This window comes from Berghia stephanieae, chromosome 2 (assembly GCF_034508935.2).
Source record: "Berghia stephanieae isolate SIO BIC M18660-M18661 chromosome 2, UCSD_Bste_1.3, whole genome shotgun sequence".
Classification (NCBI taxonomy): Eukaryota; Metazoa; Mollusca; class Gastropoda; order Nudibranchia; family Aeolidiidae; genus Berghia; species Berghia stephanieae.
The window spans coordinates 37,885,971-37,907,482 of NC_088361.1; the positions used below are offsets into that span (position 1 = coordinate 37,885,971).

The window sequence follows — 21,512 nt, forward strand, 5'->3', positions numbered from 1 at the left end:
TAGTCTGATTGATATAATTTAGTGAGATGTAATCATTTACAGGCTGTCGAAAAATAATAACAAAGAGCTGAGTGATGTCAACTTTGTTCGCTCTATATCGGCTGATCACCGTACATTCAAGATAGCTCTGCTGAGGACCAAACAGCTTTCGTTAAGAGACCCTAATAGCGATTGGACTCGCTACTCTCTTGATTTAAAAATAACGGTAACATAAAGTGTAGGGACAAATCGTAAAACTCGCAAGTAAAGAGTTACACTCATCATCGCTACCTTTATTCTATGGAATCGGTCCCTACAATAAATCGATACGTTTCATCCGTTTGATCTACATCAAAGAAATCACCAGGAGAGCGGCTTTCCCAGTAGAATCAGCACTATCACCTAACACCCATGTGGTAAAGGCGTATGTTTGAGAAACACTTGTAAACTTAAATGGTCTTGGTTATCAGACCTGCAAATAAAGTGCACTTGAGTGAAAACACATCAGGAGAAGACAACGAATAAAAGATCTAAAAAGTGTGCATGAAACAGTAGCAGACAAAGCAGAAAGAAAAAAATACAAGGGAAAAAAAGCATCCCAAAAATCAGCCTGCACCAGTGCCTGCTCCCTAATTTCACACTCTAACAACAAATTTTGTGTGATTTAAATTGCTTTTATAATGATATTCCAAAAAGTGATATGAAACTGATCAATTACGTCATTTAGATATCGTAAACGAGATAGCAAGAAATAATTTGACTATTTTGGAGCATACGACGGTAACCGATATGAAAGTGTTCATTAAGAAATTCAGTTAATTTGCCATACAAAGACAAAATCCTTTATCATGTCACCTGAAAACGAATTACCCATATATCACCAGTAGAAAAATAATGTTAAATATTAAGACAATGTTGATAAACCGTAGAAAATAAAGTCGTTCTTGAGAGATATAAGGCCCATGGAGTTCACCCCAGTTTCTATAGCGTTAAACGGGCAATAGCATTGCTTGCAATCCTTTTGATAGGGCGCAGACAAATCTAACAGATCCAGCCTCGCAATCACTGCTTGGCGGAGAGAGAGAGAGAGAGAGAGAGAGAGAGAGAGAGAGAGAGAGAGAGAGAGAGGGGGGGGGGGGGGGGTAATCAGTAAAAATAATAAATGGACTTCCCCTGAGAAGGACATCGGTCACTTTGCAAGTTCTCAAACTGAGCTGTAGGAACTCTCATGGCCTAGGTGTTTTGCGTTATATTAATAATTTATTGAAACTCTTCCAACCGATCATCTCACCGTGCGTTTTGTTGCTTAATATTATAATACGACGAGAATTATTTTGTTTTCCGTTTACCACGAATTCTCTCAACCGGCGTGTACATATATGCAGGTCTAACCCATTTATGGGCTTAGTTTAACATTGTTGTTATGGACAATATTTTGCGTCATTTTTCTTTTTTTATTTTCTTTGAGATTTCCATTACATCAATGAGCCCATAAAGAATTACGTTATCAGACCTTCAAATAAGTGCACGTCGCTCTCAACGTATCCAGACCATCTTATTTGATACATGTCTATATCTCTAGTTGGTAGAGCACTCGCTTCACAGGCAAAGAGACCGAGATCGATCCCGTGTGCAGTCGAGATATTTTTTGGACCCCCCCCCTGTCCAGTGAATGGGTAGCTGAGTCTGTAAAATTTGGCGGAAAGTACTTTGCGATAGACTAGCGTCCTATCCAAAGGATAACAAGCAATAACTATTGTCCTTTTCACGCTATAGAAACCGGGATAAACTCCGGCTCCATAGGCCGAATGGCTCTGAAGGACTTTTTTTTTTCTTTCTGCTTTGCCTGGCACTGTTTCATATTTTTGGGATGGTTCATTTCTTTTTTGTTTTATTGTGTTTTGCTTTTAGTTTTTATTTTTCTTTGTCGTTTTTTTGTTGTTTTTTTTTTTTTGTTTTTTTTTTGTTTTTTTTTTTTTTTTGTTCCTTTATGTATTTTTCTTTCTGCTCTGTCTTGCATTGTTTCATGCTTTTGGGATAGTTGGTTTTTTTTTCTTGTATTTTTTTTTTCTTTGTTCTGGCACTGTTCCATATACGGCTTATCAGATTTGAATCATGAGTAAAAGGTGGGAAAGTGAAGAATATTCAAAAAGCAGAAATTTTTTTTACAAATAAATAATAAGAATATCAGTTTAATATAAAAGTGGCAAGTTTAGAAATGATGGTATTAGCGCTATCTTCAAAGAGCCAATGGTATTGAGAGAAGGAAATAAAGAAGCAAGCATGTATTTTCTAAGAAAAGGAATTCTGTTTTAGCAATAGAATTGTATTATATTATATTGATTCTTAACACAATCCGTTTTTTTCGTGGGCTTATTGAACTGTTACCCGAGGTAAGTCTTTGTGTCTTAATGACAAAGAGACGAGGTTACATCAATTTTAAATATATTTCCCTCACTTCAATTCAAAATAAGTCTACATTTTTATTTTTTAGAAAATATGTCCAATAAAATTGCTAATGAAAATATACATAAACATCATGGTACTTACCATAATAGTTGTATTTAAATGCAATAATCCACTCACGAGCTGAATCAATCGTCATGTTGACACTTAATGACTTCGTTATGATGCTCCACACTGACAAAACACATTATTCTCATTCTGGCTAGAAAACTCTTATTTCTATGAGAAAAAAGTGCGATGTCTCTCATTGAAATTGTGAAACCACTCTTCATGGGAACTGGATTCATACCTTGTGTAATTGATCTTCAGAGTGATGGCATCTTATTTTCTAGTCTAAGTATATGCTGGTCGTCAATAAAGATCATGAATTCTCGCTTTTTTTACGTCCCGTAATATTAAGAATACGCCTATAATTCCTACGACAAAAATAGTTAAGCCACATTATGATTCAATAGTAACCTATTCATTATTAGATTAGTTAAATACACAATACCAAGAAGTTTGAAGCCGGAAGAGTAGAAATTCTGACGTCATAACATCTCTGTCCTAATGTATATCAAGTAACATGACCCTCTAGTTGTCCAAAAATCACAAGCATGAATATTTAAAGAATACTCAGGTTTGAGATTTTGTTTTAAAGTTGGGTGTCACCTTGACAGGATGAATATTTAAGGAAAACGTATTTCAGTGAACATCAGTATGATAACTGCCATCTCTGAATCTTCTAATGCTTCTGAGAAAATATCGATTTAAGGTTCTTGTATCTTTGCTTTTTATCATTCCTGACGCGAGTGCTCGGTCGGAACAAAGTTCGGATAAAAAAACGCAAGACTGCAAGAAATCATTTATTTTATTCCCGATTCAATTTCCTGTTTTCTTATTCCGTTAATTCTGATTGAAAAAAAAAATAGCAATGTTATAAAAGAATAAAAAGGTACTACTTATCTGCCATATTTAAATTAAATTTAACGACTGACAATTTGACCTTACAAATTATTTGTGTAAACTTGGTAGATCATTATGCGTTACTGTTTATGAGTGGGAATAGAATAATTATTGTGAATCTTACACGTCTTTTCTTCCAATTTCTTACCTAGATCTGGCTAGCCATTGACGTGTGGTTGTGTACAGCCTCCATCCAGACGTTATGCTGCATCAGCTTTGACCGCTACTTGGCCATAACCCGCCCTGTCCAGTATCCAGGCATCATGTCATCAAAACGGGCCAAACTCCTCGTCCTTGCCATATGGATATTTTCATTTATCGTGTGCTGCCCACCACTGATTGACTGGAATAGTCTCCATGACGACAGCAGTGACATCATAGATAAGGAAATCTCAACCATGGAATCTGTTCCCGAGATATCAACGGAATCCATGATCGTATATAAAATCAGATGTGCCTCTTCGTTCATAGATCAATCCAATGAAAGTTTAAGTTTTAATTCTTCTCTTTGCATTGACGTAAAGCAAACTAACGAATCAACCTCTACTAAATGTGAGTTAACGAATTCCAGAGGCTACCGAGTCTACGGATTTCTCGGCTCTTTTTTTTTACCGATGCTCGTCATGGTTTTTTTCTACGTTCAAATCTATCGAGCCGCAGTGAGAACTATGACAGCGTATAAAAAGGGAGAGTTGAAAACAAAATACTCGTCGGGTGAGAATTCAAATGGCACGAAATCGAACACTTCAGTGACACTGAGGGTACATCGAGGTGGTGGGAGAATGTATAGCCATGCTGAAATGTCTTACCCACAATGCTCTGTCCGCAAAACGCATAGTAGCGATGTAAGTTTAGTGACGTTAGGAGATGTCACCTCTACTGTGCAGGATGTTAACTGTGTTGACGATCCTCGATTCTACCACAACAAAGGAGTATCTCGTGGAAGTAGCAAAACAAGTAGAAATAATTCGAATAATCAGGGTCTTAAGAATGGGTTCCGGGGTTATCGTTTTAATTCACAAGAATCAGATGAAGGGTATCCGGCAGGGAGTAAGATGAAAGATGGGGTAGAAGAACTAAGTAATAAACAAAGAAGGGCTTATTTTAAGTCGCGCCACAATCAGCAACACTCAAATTCACAAACTTCGGATTACTACAGTGATTCATTATCGAGAGACTCGTCGGAGAAGGATAAGAGAGTGAAAAGGAACATGTTTTCTGTTCATAGACCAGCGACTGTGATGAAGCTGCACATGCAGAAATTCAACAGAGAGAAAAAGGCAGCGAAAACCCTGGCGATTATCGTTGGTGCTTTTATTTTTTGTTGGTTGCCATTTTTCACAATCTATCTCGTAGGCGCATTTTGTGACAGTTGCATTTCGCCAATGTTATTTTCTGTTGCATTCTGGTTAGGATATTGTAACTCAGCCATGAATCCGTGTGTATACGCCCTCTTTTCAAGAGATTTTAGATTTGCTTTCAGAAAATTGATCCTCTGTAGATTCTTGCACAGATCAAGTAGTTTTAGACCACAGATGTCAGATCTCCCTGCCATACAGCTTCATTCTCCACCTCGAGAAGAGCATAAAAGTTCATCTGATCTTGATGATAGAACATGGAGATGATCTCTTTATCCATGTTATCATATGTAATTATTTTCATTATGGGTAATCATCATCGCGTCAATATCATATTATCATCATGGTTATCATCATAATCATAATCATCATCATCATCATCATCATCATCATCATCATCATCATCATTGGTTAGTGATGATAAACCTTATAACCATCATAATACAATAAATAATAATTATCTCTTTTCTTCTTTTTTTTTCTCTCTTTCCTTTTTTTAAAATTATGTCATCGCGTTGTCATTTGAAAATGACTCATTATTCCCATTGCTAAGAACTCATCAAGAAATTTTAACAACAAAAATATAATGACAGAGATAACTATATTAATTATATATCCGATTTATCAGACATAGCATTTCGTTTCTCACATAAAATTTGACAATAAAGAATTACAATGTCAAACTGGTATTATTTCTGTTCACTGTTAAAAACTTTTTTAAAAATTCTACTTCGAATATAAATCGAAAAAGAAGCCCCTTGAATTCTCAAAAAAATTCAAACATGAGACTTTAAAAACGGTCAAGTTCGAACATTTTTAACAAGTTGGGGGTCACTTTGGTCATCCTCATAGCTCAATAGGAGGAGTACTCGCTTAACACGCAAAGGGACCGAAATTGATTTCGGATGTGATCGAGATGTTTTTCTGGACACCCCCCCCCCCTTCCCTCCATTTCTACCTAGCAATGATTGGGTAGCTGGATCTTTTAAATCTGGCGGGAAGTAACTTGCGATAGACTTGTGTCCTATCCAAATGTAGCAAGCAATTGCAATTGCCCGTTTCACGATTTAAAAGCGGGATAAAACCGCCTTCATGGACTGAATGGCTCTGAGGAAATTACTTTTTTAAAGATCATGACCTGAAGGACGAATAGACACTCCGTTTACTTATTTACTTACCTATCCTCTCGGTGCTTCAGTTTCACAAAAGACCAACACAGTAGACCATCAAGGTTTGCTGCCATCTTTGACATTTCTACCCACGTTCACTTTTGGGTCTTCGTGTCACACTCCAGGGTCCTCCTCCAAGGCTCCAAGGGTCTCCCTCTCCTCCTTGTTCCTTTTGGGGTCCATCTGAGGGCGACCCTTGGTATAGCATCATGGTTCATCCGAAGGGCATGGCCAGTCCACCTCCATCTTGTTCTTTTCAGAATAAGGGACCCAGGCTCTAGCCCTGTTCTCTTCATCAAATCGTTGTTTGAGATGGTTGTTGGCCAGAATATCCTCAGTATTCTTCTCAAGTATTTGTTTTGGAATGTGTCAAGATTTTTGCAGATGTTCTTTGTCAGCTTCCATGTTTCAGCACCATATAACAACACAGAGAGAATATTGGATTTGAAAAATCTGATCTTTGTTTTGGTCTGCATCCTCGTTGACTTCCAGATATAACCAAGAGCCCAAAAGCCCTCTGGGCTTTAGAGAGTCTCTCTAAAATTTCAGCTTCTGAATTTCCACAAATTACTTTTGCAGTTTGTATACAGAAGTTTGATCATATTGACAATTTTCACGAGGATCCCATAATGGCGAAAAATGTTCCACAAATCAAGTCTTCCACACTGTCGAAGGCCTTCTCAAAACCAATAAAATTTGAAAACAAGCTTGCTTTCCATTCTTTACATTGCTCGAAACTTTGTCTAAGAGTAAATATGTGATCTGTGCAAGAATGTCCTTTTCTAAATCCTGCTTGTTGATTTCTCAATTTTGGTTCAACCAAAGGGTTCGTTCTATTGAGAAGTATCCTGCTAAAAACGTTGCTCGTTATAGACAGTAGCATAATACCCCTCCAATTTCCACATTGAGAAAGGTCTCCTTTCTTTGGTAGTTTAACAATAAGTCCGACAATCCATTTCTTTTATATTTCTTCCTTTTCCCAAATATCTTTGAATATATTTAGTAATATCTTTGGCGTTATTTCTCTCTCCAAATTTATCATCTCTGCCGTGACTCGGTCATCATCTGCAGCTTCCCCCAAATCTAGACTGTCCACTGCCTTCTTGATTTCATCTATTGTGAGTATTTCTGTAAATATATCCAGATCGTTTTCTTCGGCTTTAATCACTGTGCGAAGCCTTGGTGGCTCTCTGTTCAACACATTTTCAAAATGTTCTCTCCATCTGTCAAGCTTTTTGACTTCACTTGAAAGTCGCTCCCCTTGTGCATCTCTTATAGGCACATCATTTTTCTTATACCATTTGCAGAATTCCCTTGCTGTTCGGTATAAAGTTTTCATGTCTTGTATTTGACTTGCCTTTTCTGCTCTGTCTGCAAGCCTGTCATGGTAGTTTCTCTTGTCCAATTTTTACGAATTTTCCCCCTCTTTGTATAGAGCTCTATACTCCTTTTGAATTTGTTCTTTGATTCTCGGTGACTTTGTATTCAAAAGCCGGTCTTTTGTCTCTTTTCTTTCTTCGATGATTTTCCTGGATTCTTCTGGTATCCAAGATTCTTTCTTCCTAGGACGGGGTCCTAATGCTTGATTACTCATTTCCAAAAGTTCTTGGTTGAACTCTGAAAGAGTAATTTCTTGCTCATTTTCTAATGCCTGGAAGCGATTTGACAGCTCTATTCTGAACTCCCGAGCAACTTCATCATTCTTTAACTTTTCAGTATTAAATTTGCATTTTCTGACATTAATTTCTTTGTGCAAGCTTTCCTGTCTGATACAAAGTTCGAACATTCCAAGCTCCCACCAAAATATTTTGTTTGGGTATGAGAAGGCCTGACGTCGTCTGGGTTGCTGGCTTCCATTTGGCTTTCACCTCCACCCATCATGAATGCAGATCCCTGGACCCCCAGTAAAGCCCGGTCTTGCTGAGCTGCAGGTCCCGGATTCTATAAGCCAAACATCACTCCACCAGTTTCATGCGTTTTTGATCTACTGTTGTTTCTGTAACAATTGTTTGTTTTTGTCAGAGTGGGGTTGTTAACCCTCAAACCTGGATGGCCAGGATTTATTTCGGAGGTTCACTCACTCCTAGATAGGCTGCCATCCAAGGCTGTTGAGTCCTTCTTCCCATGGTTTGTTGTTGAAGTATCTTTCTTCTAGATGAGCTGCATTTCACGGTTGACGGGCCTCCTCTGCTCGTTTCATCCAAATTAGTCTGGCCTCTACCCTTTGACCTGCCCAGCATGTTTGAACTTGACAGGAGCCTGAGCTCCAACTGGTACAGTCATCCAGATCAAAAAGGCGCGCAAGCCCACCACATCACGACACGGAATTGGGCATCTGGCGGAGATTGGTATTTAAAGCACTAAAAGTTTATTTTGCCAGAATGAAAGTAGTATTTTATCAAAGTTCGGCTAGATATGGCGGTGTCAATAGATGCATTTTGAAACCAATTGCCGAGTGTTTGGAAAACCTGTGTTTAAATCAATGTAGTTTTAGTTTTAATTATAAAAGTATATTTTTACTTTAGATTAATTCTACCATTATTATTATAATTATTACAATAAAAGTCATATTATTATACAGCATGTGTGTTTTTCATTGGTAAAAGTCATCAGGCTCTGACAGCTTCAAAATGAAATGTTTTGTCGATATTTTTAGTTGATAACTTACGTTTAATGAAACAACATCACTGAGTTAAAGGAAGAGCGACTTTTTGGTGAAATACTCTTGCACAATGTAAAATAAATTAAATAAATATTTATTTGTATCCACGTGTATTTATTTGCATGTTTGCTAACCAAAATAGTTATTGGCACATTGTTGTACTGGAAGTACTCTCATACTAACGCAAATTTCCGTCCATTACAACAATGTTGGGACAAGCCCTTATTTGCGTTCGATTATCAGATCTGCAAATGTGCACACGTAGATTTGTATGGTATAAATTGCTGTATATTATCGCCCATTTTCTCTGAACTGTATATGTTGTAAACTACTGGAGCATATCGTATTACTGAATGATGCTCAGCACGGTTTCAGAAAAGGCAGATCTTGCGAAGCACCATTAAACTCTATGGTTGATGTCTTCTCACTGAAACTTGACAAAAGTGGACAAACAGACTTGATACTGCTCGATTTCGAGACAGCTTTTGATAAAGCACGACATACGCGCCTCCTCTACAAGATCTAAACCTCTGATATAGTCCAGGTCGCCCTAGGAGTTCTCCAAGGTTCTAGGTCCTTTGCTTTTTCTTGTCTTCATTAACGACCTCTCCGATTGTTTAACATCCGAAGTTCGTATATTTGCAGATGACACTGTACTCTACAAGCACATCCACTCACTTGAAGATATCCAGTTAAACAAGGACCTAGCAAAACTAGATGCATGGGAGAAATCATGGCTTATGAGTTTCAATGTGAGCAAATGTAACGTTCTGACGACCTCAAACAAAAAACACTTGTAAACTACAAATACCACCTTCATGGTCGAAAATTAGATAAAGTAAAATCTTCTAGATATCTTGGACTAAATCTTACCCATAACATCAAATGGGAATCACATATCTCAAATATCACATCAAAGGCAACCAAACAAACACTTTTTAGCACGAAACCTAAGTGGCTGTCCCGTCAAAACTCAGACACTCGCCTACAGAACTATTGTAAGGCCCATCCACGAATATGCAAGCATAGTATGGGATCCCTACACCAAAATTTATATCATGGTACAAAATAGAGCTGCAATGAGAATAACTAATAAATACTCACATTACAATAGCGTAACTAAAATCACAGAACGCTAGGCCTGGAAAAAATGCAACATCGTCGCGAAAGGAACAAGATATGTACCTTCCAAAAAATAAGTGCAGGCAACACCAGCATAAAACTCCCCGATTACATAAAACAAAACAACAAAAAAAAACAGACTAACCTCAAGAACAGACAACCGGGTATACCCTTTCCTTGCCTCCGCCGTTCTTTTGTGAATGAGCTCCCTCAGGAGTTGATAGAAACTACAAACACAGAATGTACAAGACTCTTTTAAAAAAATAGATAACGAAATGATCACAGCGTATAGATAATATGCAGATGACGTCACTCAGGCCTTTGTTATTGTTTTTGCCATCCGCGTTTGTGAGTTGTTCTCACTAAACTGTATTAACCAGACTATAAAAGTTCATGGTTACACAGAGTTTGTGTGTTGGTCCGTTATACTTCCGGATGGCAATGTTGTGAACTCCTTGGCCAAGCGCATTCTATCTATATATATATATATATATATATATATATATATATATATATATATTGAATATGTGTTTGTGTTTCTGTGTGTGTGTGTGTGTGTGTGTGTGTGTGTGTGTGTGTGTCGTGAAATTCATAAATGTGAACTGTAGTCTGGATCCTCTATTTAGGAGGCTACTACAACGGCCACGAACAAGTAATCAAAACATCAAGTACATTTTGATAAACAAGTCACTTTTGACAGGTAGGCATCATTGGAGCAGGCACTGACGCAAGATACACATCTTAAAAGTTTAAAAGCTTCGTATAATTAACGAGTAGATTTTGGACCAATCAAAACATGGAATTTGTGACACACCTTACACACATGCTCGGACAAACATAGTTGGTTGTTTATAAACAGTAACGTGAACTAATTCGACCTCCATCTGATCGTTGTTATTGTTTTTATATTGACAAATGGGTGACTAGTTATCACACCATTTTCTCGATCATATTATAAACGTTTAAGTTTACACATAGTTTTCTGTGTTGATTCTACTGATCAAGAGGTAGAACAGTGGGTATTTTACTTAACACACACCATCTATAGTAAAACCTGTGTAGTTTGCTGTGTCTACCAATCACTGCCATTGTTTACATTATGACGATTGTCCGAGAGGCGTGGTTATCTACCGGTTAATTGATGGTTTGCCCGTTACTTAGCATTAGCCAATCATAATGCTTCCTGCCATATACCCCATTTCGTCGTTTATTTCCTGTATGAATAGGCCGAAGATCTCCTTAGTAAATGTCAAGCACACAAATAGGTCAGGCCCAGTTAGTGAGTATTTCTCACAATATTTGGACACACTGATAGAAGAAATGAATCGCAAAACCTGACGTCATGATGCCTGTTTATTCAATCATCTGTGTTAAAATTGTGAGTGATGCACAGTATTTATGGGCTGTTTACTCTGAGTGATAGGCAAGCACTTACGGTGGCTATGGGCGTCGCCATCGCTAACATAGCATGACACTAGAACCCTCAAGGACTTACAGTTTGACGTCATTTTTTAAGGTTTTTGCACCGTTTAGTGAGTTGTCGTTAGTAGAGCTCAAGGAAACAAGTGATTCCATTGGTTGAACTATTGAATACAACTCACGATTAATGTGTAAGTGTGTTTTGTTTTGTTTTTGTTTTTTGTTTGTTTTGTTTTGTTGTTTTTTTTTTTTGGGGGAGTCTGTTTTTTTTTCTTTTCTTTTCTTTTTCTTCTTTTTTTTCTGTTTTTTTTTTCTTTCTCGGAGCTTAACTCAATAATGACTTGATTTTCGGGTCTCATATCCGAACACAATTATGGGATTGATTTAACATTGTTGTAATGGAGAGTAGATTAAGTTAGTTTGAGAGTATTTAGATAAGCCCAAAACTACGTGATTATATCTTCCAGTCTGATCATCGAACGCAATTATGGGATTGATTTAACTTAGTTGTAATGGACAATATTTTACGTTGGTTTGAACGTATTTCCTTGACAACAATGAGCCCATAAACTTTTGAGTTATTAGACAAGTGCACAGGTGGCCCATTAGACTTTGAGTTATCAGACCTGTAAACAAGTGCACAGATGGCCCATTAGACTTTGGGTTATCAGACCTGCAATTTAAGAATGTTTTAGAGCTAAAAGATAGATTTGACTCCTGATACTGTAAAATGAAAGTAGCAATTTTCATATTGATAACAATGTGTGCTTTGAGAAAAGGCTGAACTGCCTTCGGTCTCTCATGAATAAATAACTTTCATATCACCAACTAAAAGAAAATAATACGCGCAGATTACTATATACACAAGGAAAAATTGGAGACAATGCAAAAATCAGAATATCTTGGATTAACACTTGATGCAAAATGGATTGGCAGCACCACGGTGATTAAGTTTGTAAAAAGCCAAATACAAAACTTGGATTCTTAGGTAGAAATGTTGAGCAATGAACATCAGAGAAACTTGCTCTAAAGTCTTCGTACGGTCAATTTTAGAGTAAATATCCTCCTTTGGTGAAAAAAGAAATTAACACTGAAGAACGTTTCTGACTCAGATTCTTCCTTTCACAGGAATCATACATGAATCATATCATATAGCATATTATCATATCACATTATATCATAAGCATACTATATCACGTGAAATGTTGTTTAGGCCAACTGGCCTTTGAATGCCCTGTGTTTTTAGATTAAGTTACAGTAATATCAGGAATTGATTAATTTATATTTTTACCGATCATTACTTTGAATCTGTCAAAAGGAGCATCATTTTGCCTTTCATACTTGACACAGCTTCTGATTCAAAACAAAGGAATATTAACAGGAAAATTTCATTTTTTTTTACTGAACAATTCAGAATGATATATTTCTTTCGTTTTAAAAGAAAAAATGCAACAGATTATTGATAAGTTCAAATTAAAAGTTTATTTTAGACATTTTGTCAATCAAGGGAAAATACAAGAAACGGGCAAGGTAAATCCAAAATCATAAGTCCAGGACAAGACAACGCCGAGGGGAAATGACAACAAATTTAGGGGTGAAACAAAAAAAAAACCCAGCTAGAGTGGTCTCCTCTGAGAAAGGACGAAAATTATCAGGAAGCAGACGAAATAGCAGGAAAAGAATGACGAAGAAATTAAATTGCATATATGCATGCTTGTTTGATATTGCAATATTTATTTACCTGATTAACCTGAAAAACAAAAGAAAGCGGGGTCGAAGAAGGAAGAAAAGGATGACGAGGAGGAGGAGAAAGAAAAGCCGCAGCAGTAGAAAGTTGAGAAAGAGGGCGGGGGACGAGAAGAAGAAGAAGAAGTAGAAGTGGTAGTAGTAGTAGTAGTAGTAGTAGTAGTAGTAGTAGTCGTAGTAGTAGTAGTAGTAGTAGTAGTAGTAGTAGTAGTAGTAGAAGTAGTAGTAGTAGTAGTAGTAGTAGTAGTAGTAGTAGTAGTAGTAGTAGTAATAGAAGTAGTAGTAATAGTAGTAGTAGTAGTAATAGTAGTAGAAGTAATAGTAGTAGTAGTAGTAGTAGTAGTAGTAATAGTAGTAGTAGTAGTAGTAGTAGTAGTAGTAATAGTAGTAGTAGTAGTAGTAGTAGTAGTAGTAGTAGTAGTAGTAGTAGTAGTAGTAGTAGTAGTAGTAGTAGAATGAATACGCACTCTCCGCGTGTAGGTTTGTGGTAATGGGCGAAAAGGTTGCTTACATAAACATTGGCCTTTTATTATTCTTCCCTTTTTCGCCTACCTCATGCCTACTTCAGTAAATCTTGCTATAGCGTCATTTCCTCCTCTTCGTCATCCTCCTCCTTCTTCTTCTTCTTCTTCTTCTTCTTCTTCTTCTTCTTCTTCTTCTTCTTCTTCTTCTTCTTCTTCAATCCTTAATCGACTCTTCATATTCACCCCATCCTCCTCTTCGTCGCCTTCTACGTCCTCTTCTTTTCTCCTTGGTGTAATCAATTTTATTTCTTTTCTTTACCCCCCCCCCCCCCCCCCCCCCCCTGTTGATATAAACCTGAATGAGATAATTAATCTATCATCGGAGATTTCCGGTATCAAATTACAATTAAATTCCTACGACCTCACATCGCCATAACAATAACAATCACCAACATCACCACAAGAACAACAACCACTGATACAGTACCCTTTCAAAAACAGTTAACAGGTCATCGGATAATTGAGACATTGATCAAACCACGACAATAAATATTCTAACTTTTTAAAACACAGAATATTCTATCTCGTGTGGATTTTTAGCTAATTGCGTCAGTATGGCCTTGTGTCCCACCAAACGAGACGAAGAAAATCAACTTTATGTCTAAATACATAATGAGAATTAGAAAATTTGCGTGTTCTTAATTCGATAAATTATCTGTATTCGTCTTGTTACAAAAAAATTAGGCAAATTCAATGTTGTGTTCTGGTTCACAACGGAGGGTAACAAGTAAATTTGATCCATTCTGTAGACTCTCAGTGTTCGGAACCAATAGGATAAGCAGGGGGCGGGGGGGGGGGGAGGGGGAGGGGGATGCCTGAACCATGGGATCGTAGAAATACGAACAAAAAAGGTGAAAATGTAAAGTCTTCGGATGGAAACAGTTCTGTGCTGTTTCCATTGGAACCTTTCCATTTTCTCCTTTTGTTTATTATTTTAACCTAGAGGATCGGACATCGGGATGCTAATGGCGAATATTAGAAAATATTGGCGATAAAGTGATGAACATCTTGCAGATATAGAGGAATCGCCAACATACTGACAGTGACAGATGCATTTGGTGCTATACTGCTCAGCCATGATAATAAAAGGAACCTTTGAAAATATCAGGTTTCAATGGTTACTTCGCAATATGCTTCAGCTAAAGCGATTAAAAGGAAAACAACCTGGGTCAAATCACTACAATGAAATACAAAATTTTCTTGCCCGTAATTATAGCCCGATTCATGGAAGAAGACAAACTGTGTACGTATTCCGCGTCTTTATTTATGCATGGACATGTCTTAATAAAGGCTCGGTTAAACGAGATTTATCACACACACACTTTGTCATTTATATGGGATGCTGTGGAACGAAACCACTGAAGTCAACGACGGTAACATTGAACTATGTCCTGAATCGTTCACAAAAGATTAACCATATCTTGTTGGAGTTCGATTTGGCTCCAACCTCCTATAGAAAAAGTTTACTTTGTTACTAGCAGAGCAGTGTCAGCAATGCGATTTGGGCTTCATTGAATACCGAGTCGCATGGCTATATATTACACTAAACGGTCAGGTCTATAATAAGCAGCAATATTTTACATATAAACATAATAGATCCATAGAGCGGCTAAGTCCTTCTCTGTATATGTGGTAATGTGGTATGACACTAGCTTTCGGATCGGAAGGTCCTGGGTTCGAGCCTCGCTCAGCGAATAGTTGAGTCCTTAGAGAAGGCTCTTTACTGACATTCTCTGACCGCACTCAGGTGTAAAATGAGTACCTGGCCGTTTACAGATTGTCTCTGTCGGAATAAACTGTAATATCGCCTAAAAGGCGTTATGTCCCTCCCTAAATGTTACTGTTAGCCAGTGTCGCCTTTTTAAAGTGCTTTGAGCACGTTTAGTGGACATTGCGATATACAGTATTTAAAAAACTCAAAAAAAAAAAAAATAAAGCTCACAGCTTAATCCATGATTTAAAAGACACTCCGTCTCGCCATTGTGGGGTTAAAAGTATACAACCCGAGATCGAGCTCATGGTAGCCAAGACCGTTTATTGCAAGCATGCCAAATGGGATAAAATGTTAAATTTTCTTTTGCACAATGCTAACATGTAGTACGCAAGAGTAAAAAAAAAACGTCTGTTTTCTTTATGTTGACATTGTAAAAACTTCAACATATATACTTTTTTTTTCAAACATCCAAACAAAAAAATGTATATTCGACTTGATGTAATTTTAGCCTTAATGTCAGGATACCAACAGGCTTCTCATGATTTTAAAAAATTGGAATTAAATTGGAATTAGCCAAACTGGCTACCTACCTCGGTTTCTTTTAATTAATTTTTTTTAAATTATTGTCGTAGGCCTCATCGGGACTTAAGGCCCGACGACATTCTAATTTCTCATAGGGGAAACAAGTTATACAACGTAGCTAGTACCTAATGAATTTAGTAATCAATAATTTAGAAGATAAATACAAGTGCCAATCAATCCTTGTTTTAAAAAATTAAATTATGCCCTTCCGCCACGACATCATAAGACATCGTCGCCTAGGCATTCAACGAAGGAATATAGATAATTCATCAAACAAGATGTCTGGTGTCAACAGGAATCAGCCATCATGTCCAAGTTGGCAAATTGGGGGTTAATAGTCTTGCCTAAGGAAAAAAACGAAAATGCCTGAAGCGGGGCTCGAACCCGAGTCCTTCCGGGTCACGGTGCAATGCTTTAACCAATAAGCCACATCAATACTCATATTTAATGAAAATGAATTAACATTCTCTCAAAAAATTGCACACGAGTTATTTAAGGGTATTTATTTTTTAAAAACTGTTATCTTGATGATAAGTCTATTACGCGTTGAAAATTGAAAAATCTTAAAATGCCCCCTCTTAACGTTTTTATAAAGCTATTTTAAACAAAGTTTTGCGGTGGAAAATCGTTATAAAATACTCGACTTTAGGAATTTGTTCTGTGTAGTTATTTTTGTATTAAAAGGGGTAATTTATTGCTATTCCCTAAACAAACCCACTCAGAAAGAGTAAAAAGGCATTGTTCCAAGACAAACCTTTATGATACATCAAGCAAATAATATATTATGCCTGTTAACGCAACTTTATCATATATGATAAAGTCATTAGTGCATGTCACTCTTGGAGAATCGAATCCTGTAAAGTCAAACAATACACGGTATATTGGTCAGCTTTCGTGTGAAGGACGGATTTTTAACATGACACTATCCGTCCTTACGTATTACAAATATTGTAAATTATTTCCTTTCACATCTGATACATATTTTAGCAGTCTTTTTATCCTTAAGAAGCCTGTTGGTGTCCTGACATTAAGTTTATTACGAAAGTTTTGAAGGTTTAAAAGCGTTTGCAAGATGTTAGGTAATTTTAGTGTCTTGAAAAGGAAGATGTTACACAACAAAGACAGAAAGATCATACTCTGTGTCTAGTCTACGACTATAAGAACTCTCAAATATTGGAAAACACCCAGGTGATTCATGAACGAAACCGATCACCCAGTGAGATGATTAATTGTATCATGCAGACAGAAGGTCGGGGGGGGGGGGGGGGGGTCATATAACCTATCTTACGGATACCTATATCAATGTGCCTATGCAGAATCGAATCTTGCACAGTGAAAACAATCTGGAATAATGCCCTGCTTTGGTTTGAAGTACGAATAGTGAAAGTAATACTATTTGTCCTTACGTACGGCAATGACAGGTGAAGATATTCATATGTTCATATCTAGCCCTCGGGTTAAATTAGGCCTAGAAGCGCCCAAGAAAAAGAAAGATATGGTTAGTTTGTTTTTACTGTTTTACCGTGTAAGCAACACTTTTAGGCAATACCAGCGCCAGTTTAAAGAAATACGTATAACAGTCAAGAGTTGGATTAAGCTATCAAGCACCTAAGAAAAGATGAGACAAAAGACGATATCGAAAGAAATGAGAGTCCATGAGCAATATAAAATCCACCTACAATCGTAGATCAAGATGGGAGATAGGATACAAAGTGGCGCTCACATTCTAAAACCAAATGATTGATCTACCACGCGAATCAGGTATCTCAAAACCAAAATCAAAGACATTGTCGACTCTTTGTTGTTGCTTCAAACAACCAACGGCGCAGAGAGGATTGAATGAATTGAATAAGGCTGAATCCAGTTTTGTTTTTTGTTTATTGCCCCACAATGACACTGCCATATGTTCTGCTCTGAGGGATAAATAGCAATGTGAAATTGAATGTAAGCTTCAATTTAATTACGAAAACAGAATGGACGTTTCGGGTTTGCCTTTTATCAACAAACAGGATGAATGAAACATTCATCCTGTTTGTTGATAAAGGGAAACCCCGAAACGTCCATTCTATCTGTTTTCGTAATTAAATTGAAGCTTCAATTAATTTCACATTGTTATTTATTTCTTCGAGCTTCGAGCAGCAACATTTACATTACTCTGAGAGAGAAACTCAAAACCAAAGCATTTATAATGTAGAATTGACATAAATAATAACATAATATTATAAAGAATTGATTTACAAAAAAAAAGGGGGGGGGGGGTTATATATCACAAAAAGGTAAATCTACCGACTGTCCCTCTGGTAATGGACCCCAATCAGAACTCTGGTGAAACCGTGTGGTTTCGTTTCAGGACAAGGACATAACGCAGCATGGAAAGAGTAATGATATAGGGAATAAAATGGATAACATGCTTTGGGCCCATGAAGGTATCATCAACCCTCGGAGGCCAACGTTTACCCATCTGAGTGGAGTTTCATCTAACGTTTCAGAGATGTCTAAACATGGTTAGTTCAAACGGGAATAAAAAGTAAACTCCACGAGTAACTGTTGTCAATAGATATGACTATAAAAAAAAAAGTCCCAGAGGATAATTAACACAGCAAGAACTGACCATTCAAGACAACAAGCTAAGGTTTAAGTTTAAGGCCGCCTAAAGGCCGCAAGTCGACCTTTCAGAACTATATGGCTCGCGGACGTTATCCCAGTTTCTGTAGCCAATAACAATTGTTTATCCTTTTTATACGACGCTGGTCTATTGCACAGTGCTCCCTGTCAAATCTAACAAATCCAGTTACTCTATCACTGCTGGGTGGGCAGAGGACATTTTACGGTTAAAAATAGCGTTTCCTTGAAGTGTCTAGTCGACTGCTCAAACCCGCGAACTTAATTCAGGTCGTGTTGTGATTCAAAGACAGTACAGGTACACCATAGCATAACACTCCCATTAATTAAGAAAGTTTACTTCTTTGTTTTTAAGGGTTTTACGGCGCTTGTAACACATTTAGGTATTATCACCGCCAGTAAAAAGGATGAAAATTGGATAGTAAAATCATTCTAGCTAGATGTACAATCAAAAGGACTCGAGGGAATAGTAATACAAAGAGCAATGGTTCAAATAGGGAACAGATGTAGATTCTAAGAGCACACTATCGGTGTACTTAGTTTGAGATCACCTAAAAGTCTCACCCAGACACCAGCACAAGATCCCACTAAGAGGAATACACTCAAATGTTTAAAAAAAAAAAACAACAAAAAAACAGTACATAACTGAGAGATGATTTGAAAGGAATAAAACTAAGTAATCTCATTCTAAGACAAAAACAGAAAGCAACTGGTTTGTTTTTGTTTGTTTTTAAGGGTTTTACGGCGCTTGCAACACATTTAGGTCATATCAGCGCCAGTAAAAAGGGAGAATATGGTATAGTAAATTGTTCTAGAATTACAATTAAAGCACAAAAGAAAAGGTAAGACAAAGGGGAACTGGTTCAAATAGGGAACAGATGTAGATTCCAAGAGCACACCGCCAAAGTACTTAGTATGAGATCACCTAAAAGTCTCATCCAGACACAAGCACAGGTCCCCACTAAGAGGAATACACTCAAATGTTTACAACTGATATATAATATACAAAACATAATACAGTGCATAACAGAGAGATGATTTACAAGGAAAAAAATATCATCTCCCAAAACTAACCATACATTTGAATGTTTCCCTCTCAGCCAGGGTCAGGACAATACCAAGTAATCTCATTCTAAGACAAGACAGAAAGCAAGTTGGAAAACAGATTATAGGGGGATAGAAGACATAGTAAGTACCTCCCTGCCCACAAAGCAACTGGAAAACATACAAGAGGATAGAAGACACAGCAAGTGCCTCCCTGCCCACTATAGGAGGTCGGAAACCCCACCCAGGTTTACTTCTTTAACACTTGCGACCGAGGCGTAGTGATTTACAGGTCTGATAACCCAAACTGTTATAGGCTCATTGTTGAAATGGAAATACTCTCAAACCAACGCAAAATACTGTTTGTTACAACAATGTTAAAACAAGTCTATAATTAATTGTGTTCGGTAATCAGACCTGCAAATAGGGTCACGTCGCCTGGAACCCATTAGCTAATAATTTAAATCAAATTAAAAGAAATCGAATCAGAGTGGATGTGGCTTAAATATTGACACTTTATTCAAAGTCTTGCTAAAACAAAAACAAAAACAAAATGTCATGAACTGAACGTGCATGGAAAAGAATGAATATGAATATGAATGAATAATTTAATTATCATAAAGTATAATACTTAGATACTTACACTCGTCCAATACATGCATTCTTTCATTTTATTATGTATTACTAATATCATCGCTTTTCCCGGTGATGTGACATTTGAATAGCGATGGCAAAACACGAATTGAACGAAAGAAAATTTGAAAGATAAACACATTAAGTAAAGATGAGAAAGGTCATAAATCACATAAGCGAATTAAGAAATTTGATCACGTCAGAATATATGCGAATGAATCAATTTAGTCTTCTTCATAAAGTCGAAGGGTACTGCATCATTGGACGAAGAAAACAAAAGTAGTCTTATTGTAGGTTGCATTTAAAAGGATTATTTATCACAATCTAGGCGAAATATAAGGAGTTATGCTATCGGTGGATCACAGCAAGAAGGATTTGAGATCATGTAACAAATGTCCTGTCATGTTATTAACCAAACCATTAATCTGCATCTACATAAATGAATTCAAAAATTTTCTAAATAATAATTCTCAACACATCTTGTTTTTCTGCTAGCATAGATCATAAGCGCGAAAGATATATTATTGTTTGCTTGTTTTTATTTTTTAAGGGTTTTACGGCGCTGCGGCACATTTAGGTCACATCAGAGCCAGTAATAAGAAAATGAAAAATTATAGATCTACAATGAAACGCAACCATGGGAAATTAAGACGAGGGGGGGGGGGGGGGGGAAAAAAAGTGGGTTCCAAGAGCACACTATCAGTGTACTGAGTTTGAGATCACCTAAGTCCCATCAATCCACGTGTGCACGATCCGACAAAGAGGCATACACTCAAATGTTAACAAAATATATTCAAAACAAAAACTATAGCAGTTCACAACAGAGAGATGTTTTCCCTCTCATCCAAGGACTCGGCCCAGAGTCAGGACAAAACAAAGTAATTCCAAGACAAAAGACAGAGATGCATTGTGATGTGACAAAGGTCAAAGAGAGGAAATGATTTTAAATATAAATTTTCAATGTTTTAATTGGGTCGAATCCACAAAGCTATCTCAATCAACTTTGAATGAAAGAGGAGGCTCATAACATGAATATAGTGCCAACACTTGCATGTAGCATTTTGCAATTAAGATGGGTTTCCTTGAATGTTTTCTCGATGTGGTATTGTCTGTCCAGATAACAAAAAAATCTCGTTTAAACATTATTCAAAGTAATGTGTGATATTATATGCAATTACAAATTGACATTTTAAAATTTTACTTCGTTTGCGTTTAATGTTTGAACAGCACTTCTGATTTACATACATCATACGAGGGCCTTAAAAACTAGAAAGTAATTCAACTGGCACGGTTAAATGATTGATAGTAGATTTTTATAATCAACACTAACAACCCATGTGGGTCATAAGCATCGAATAAAAAGAGGATAGAAAAGAGTCTTGTTGAAAGGGCCTTATTTGAGACCACAGACAACAACGCGAGAGCCCTGTTCACATGAAAGTGTACACCCTAAGGATGACCTCCTCCCACCCATACTTTAGTTTAATGAATTTTGGATGTTTTTGCAATGTGAACTTAAAAGCCCAA

General features: G+C 37.0%; 1 protein-coding gene across 2 annotated transcripts in view; it reads left to right on the top strand.

Moving 5' to 3' along the window:
• Window positions 1-8,680, top strand: part of LOC144964822 (octopamine receptor 1-like) — a 120,256-nt gene extending 111,576 nt beyond the window's left edge. For both annotated transcript variants that reach the window (XM_078899477.1, XM_078899478.1), the window contains exon 4: window positions 3,543-8,680. In XM_078899477.1, coding sequence (XP_078755603.1) covers window positions 3,543-5,015 — 1,473 coding nt within the window. In that variant the 3' untranslated portion in view covers window positions 5,016-8,680. The remainder of the gene's footprint in view (window positions 1-3,542) is intronic.
• Window positions 8,681-21,512: the final 12,832 nt, after the last annotated feature.